We start from the raw sequence: 4,384 nt of genomic DNA on the forward strand, positions 1-4,384 counted from the left end.
TTATTATTGTTATTTCCTTTAAACTTAAATAGCCAAAAACTTACCACTTCCACACGGATAGGGAGGATAACTATTAACAGTTATTTAACCTTTAACATGAACATTAATCAAACGTAATAATTTTTTCTGGGTACATGATACCATACAGCATCCATATCAAACTTGCGCGGGCCGCACTAACATTAAACTTTCATATCAAGGCGGGGGCCTCAAACTAGTGTCCTGCGGGCCACATTTGGCCCACGGGCCGCGTGTTTGAGACCCTCCAGCTCACGTTGTGTCCAAAGGGGAATACCGCCCACAATGTGGACTCGCAGGTACAGTTTCGTGCCCAATTTGATCTCTTCAAGGCCAGTTAGATCTTTTGTCCCAGGCACAGGGGTGGTCTACAGAACAAATAAACCTTTTATTATTAAACCTGCTGCGTTAATGATGTACTGAGGTGTCTGACCTCTCATCTGGGTCCAAGTCCAGGTGCTGTCATTCAACACCTCAGATACACCATGTACTTAAAACCATTAAACACACTTTTTCTATACATTTTAAATTTGATACAAATGCAAGAAGCACGGGCAGAATATAATGCTTGCAACATATTAGAAAGTTAGCATCCCTTATTTAATTGTAGCAAACAGGCCCTTAAAATGTAAGATATTTAGCAAAAGGTCTGCCATGTAAAAAGAGGGCCCTGCATGTTTTTGGGAAGAGTTCTAGAAGATCATAGCACTTTCTGTACATCCAATGAAATTGCTCTGATCTTGTCACCGTACTACTAACAGCCACCGGGTGGCATGTTTTCCCGCATTAACATAATTCACTTTACTTTCAAGGAAACATGGAACCAGACCTAGAGTCCAACACTTCTGCTTGGCCCCACCCTGTCGTCAATGCCTCTTGTGAGCCAGCCCAGGTTGGGGCGTGGCAGCACCGCCTCCTTCACCTGGTTCTGGTCATCATGATAACTACCTCGCTGAGTGTCGTCACCTTGCTGGGGAACTCGCTGGTGCTCTTGTCCATCAAAGTCAACCACCGCCTGCGGACCGTCAACAATTACTTCCTGCTGAGCCTGGCGGTGGCTGACCTACTGGTGGGCGTGGTCTCCATGAACGTATATGTGCTGTACGCAGCATGCGGCTACTGGCCCCTGGGGGTCACACTCTGCGACCTGTGGCTGGTGGTCGACCACGGCGTGAGTGCAGCAGCTGTCTTGAACCTGCTCATCATCAGTTTGGACCGCTTTTTATGTCTGACCCATCCGCTCAGCTACCCAGCTCGGCGGACAGGTAAGATGGCTGTTCTGATGATTGCAGCCGCTTGGCTGCTGTCCTTTGCCCTGTGGACGCCCGCCATCTTGTGCTGGCAGACGTCCGAAGGCGAACGCCTTGTCCCTGAAGATGAATGTTACCCTCGTCTGCTTGCCAGCCCAGTCGTCACCCTTGGCACCACCCTACCTGCCTTCTTCCTGCCCGCCCTCGCCATGGTGGGCCTCTATGGGCACCTGTCTGCCGCCAGCTGTCGTCGCCTCAGTGCACTCCGCCGCCCACAAGAGGGTGATGTCAGTATGTCCACCTCGTCCCCGCAGCACTTTCTCTCAAAATGTCGAGGCAAGCCCACCGGTGACATCTTGTCAGAATCTCAGCACCAGTGGTGGTCCAACGATTTCAAACTCAGAACACACAAAGCGGCGTCCACAGGAAGTGACATGTCAGAGAGGACCGGCGTCTCTCCACGACCATCCAGCAAAGACGGCGACTCCACTTGTTCCCAACAGCGCAGGGCAATCTCCTCCTCGACGCGTCGCAGGATCGTGGTCCGGGAACGAAGAGTCACGTGGACCATCCTGACCATCCTGCTGACCTTCATCATCACCCGAGCACCGCATAACGCCATGGCGTTAGTGGCCGCCTTCTGCCATGTGCGCATCCCACACTTCCTGTGGCAGGCAGGACGCTGGATGGCTTACCTCAACAGTGCCCTTGACCCAGCCTGCTACGCCCTCTGCAGCGCCACCTTTAGGACCACTTTCGGTAACCTGCTGCGGTGCCGCCGCCACCGAGCACCGTGATGAGTGCAGCGCCATCTAAAGGTCAATTAGTTCATTGTGTGTTCATTACTTGTCAATCAATGTCATGTCAATAAATAAATGATCTATTAAAGGGGACCTGTTATGCTTTTTCCACTTTTCTGATCTATAAATGTAGTTAGAATGTTTTATTCTCATGTTAAAGGGGACCGATTATGCTCATTGTCCATGCCTTTGTATTGCGCTGTGGACTCCAATAGAGCTGCTACACACAATAACCAGCACAGAAAGCTTTCTAGTTCTTCCAGAATATGCACATTTAACACAAGAATACAGCATTCTGACTACATTTATAGGTTAGAAAAGTGAAAAAAGCATAATAGATCTCCTTTTAACGCTGCCAAAGTTACACATAAGTGAGCCCTGAAAGAAGTTTGACATGGTTCAAAATGCTTGGTTTCAGAAGGTGGGGTAAAACTGCCCCTTTGTGATGTCACAGAGGAGACTTCCTTATATAAGTGTGGCTGTAAGCCAGATAAACTCTCTGCCCACCCCTAGGCTCTCTTTCTCTGTTTATGCTGCTAGCAATGGCCCGTAAGGCAAAGCCACCATTTGTTGACAATTCCTAAAGACGCCACCATCAGACATGAGTGGTTGGAGTTCCTGATGCCCTACCAGCAAAATAAATGCATTTTAAAGCTGTAATTAACGAATCAGGAACAGAACTTGGGGGGAGGCCAGAGAATGTATCTGGCTTACAGACACGGCCATATAAGGAAGTGACATCACAAAGGGGCAGTTTTACCACACCTTTTGAAACCAAGCGTTTTGAGCCATCCCAGACTTCTTTCAAGGCTCACTTCCAAATGTGTAAACCTCATTATCTGAAACTTTGACATCGTTTAACACGAGAAAAACGGAAAAAAGCATAATAGGTCCCCTTTAAGGTATGTTGTGTTACAAATGAATTGAGTCTTAATTCATGTTTGTGAACAAGTGAACTGTAATGGTAATGGTAATGGTTTTATTTCATTTGAACATGCATCAGATTACAATTGAGTGCATCCCATAATCAGTTCCCAGTTCCACATATCCAAAAGGAGTAGGAAGAAGCAAAGCTTATTAAATCCTACCCCTCCATCTGGTACTTTTACAATCAGTAACTGTTACATTTGTTCACTTCCTGCTTTCTATAACACAGTTTAAGGTTGTTGTTTTTTTTTTTTAATAATGCACCTCGTACCGAAGTACAAGGTGATATGAGCATCCAACGCCATAATGGGTACCATAGTAAGTTTCAATATAGTGATATATATAGCACATCATGACTGGTTCAAGACTCTTCATCCTTGTATTTAGCAAACATCAACTGCTTGTATTGTTTCTTGAATTGGCTCATCGTTGTGCATTGTTTGATTTCCTTACTCAATCCATTCCATAGTTTGATTCCACATACTGAAATGATATGGCTAGCATAACGTAGTCCTAGCATAGAAGTGTTTCAAATGTACTTCTTCCCTGAGATCATATTTCTCCTCTCTTGTAGAGAAGTATTGGATGACATTTTTAGCTAATTGGTTGTTTTTAGCCTTATGCATTATTTTAGCTGTTTGAAGATGAACTATATCAGCAAGTTGAAGTATTTGTGATTTAAGAAATAAGGAGTTAGTATGTTCTCTGTAGGCGGCATTATGAATTATCCTTACTGACCTTTTTTGCAGTGCATTTAGCGAGTGAAGATTGCTTTTATAGTTATTAGCCCATATTTCCACACAATAAGTAAGATATGGTAGAACCAGAGAGCAATAAAGAGTGTGGAGTGATTTCTGATTGAGAACAAATTTTGCTTTGTTCAATACTGAAATATTTCTGGCCACCTTATGTTGTATATTTGTAATATGAGGTTTCCAGCTCATATTTTCATCTATTGTGATCCCCAGAAATGTATTTTCGTTCACCCTTTCAATGTTCACACCATCTATTTGTATTTGCTGGTGCGTGTCCTTTCTGCTGATATAAAACAGCATGATTTTAGTTTTACTTAGGTTCAAGGACAATCTATTATCATCAAACCATCTTTTTAGTGTGACCATTTCTTCTCTGACCTTTCTAATGATTTCGTCTGTACTCCCTCCAGAACAAAAAGCAGTGGTATCATCCGCAAATAATACCAGCTTTAAGTCTTTCGTTACTGTGGAGATATATCATTGATGTACAAGTTGAACAGTTTTGGCCCCAGTAGTGACCCCTGGTGGAACTCTGGGGAACTGTGGTAATTCATGTGTGTGAACAAGTGAATCATGTCTTAATATAGTTTAGTAAAATGAATGCCTACTTTGTGAATTACAAGTACATTTCATC

General features: G+C 44.3%; 1 protein-coding gene across 1 annotated transcript; it reads left to right on the top strand.

Moving 5' to 3' along the window:
* The first annotated feature begins 835 nt into the window (after nt 1-835).
* LOC131131426 (muscarinic acetylcholine receptor M4-like) lies at nt 836-2,065 on the top strand. The gene has a single exon (XM_058076135.2). It carries the CDS (start codon nt 836-838, stop codon nt 2,063-2,065), a length of 1,230 nt encoding a protein of 409 aa, XP_057932118.2.
* The last annotated feature ends 2,319 nt before the right edge of the window (nt 2,066-4,384 follow it).

The sequence above is a fragment of the Doryrhamphus excisus genome, linkage group LG1, assembly GCF_037039965.1.
Source record: "Doryrhamphus excisus strain RoL-2023G ecotype Guam linkage group LG1, RoL_Dexc_Guam_v1.1, whole genome shotgun sequence".
Classification (NCBI taxonomy): Eukaryota; Metazoa; Chordata; class Actinopteri; order Syngnathiformes; family Syngnathidae; genus Doryrhamphus; species Doryrhamphus excisus.

Excerpts from the sequence above, each read along its gene's own strand:
- LOC131131426 (XM_058076135.2), top strand. The coding sequence starts at position 836 with ATGGAACCAGACCTAGAGTCCAACACTTCTGCTTGGCCCCACCCTGTC.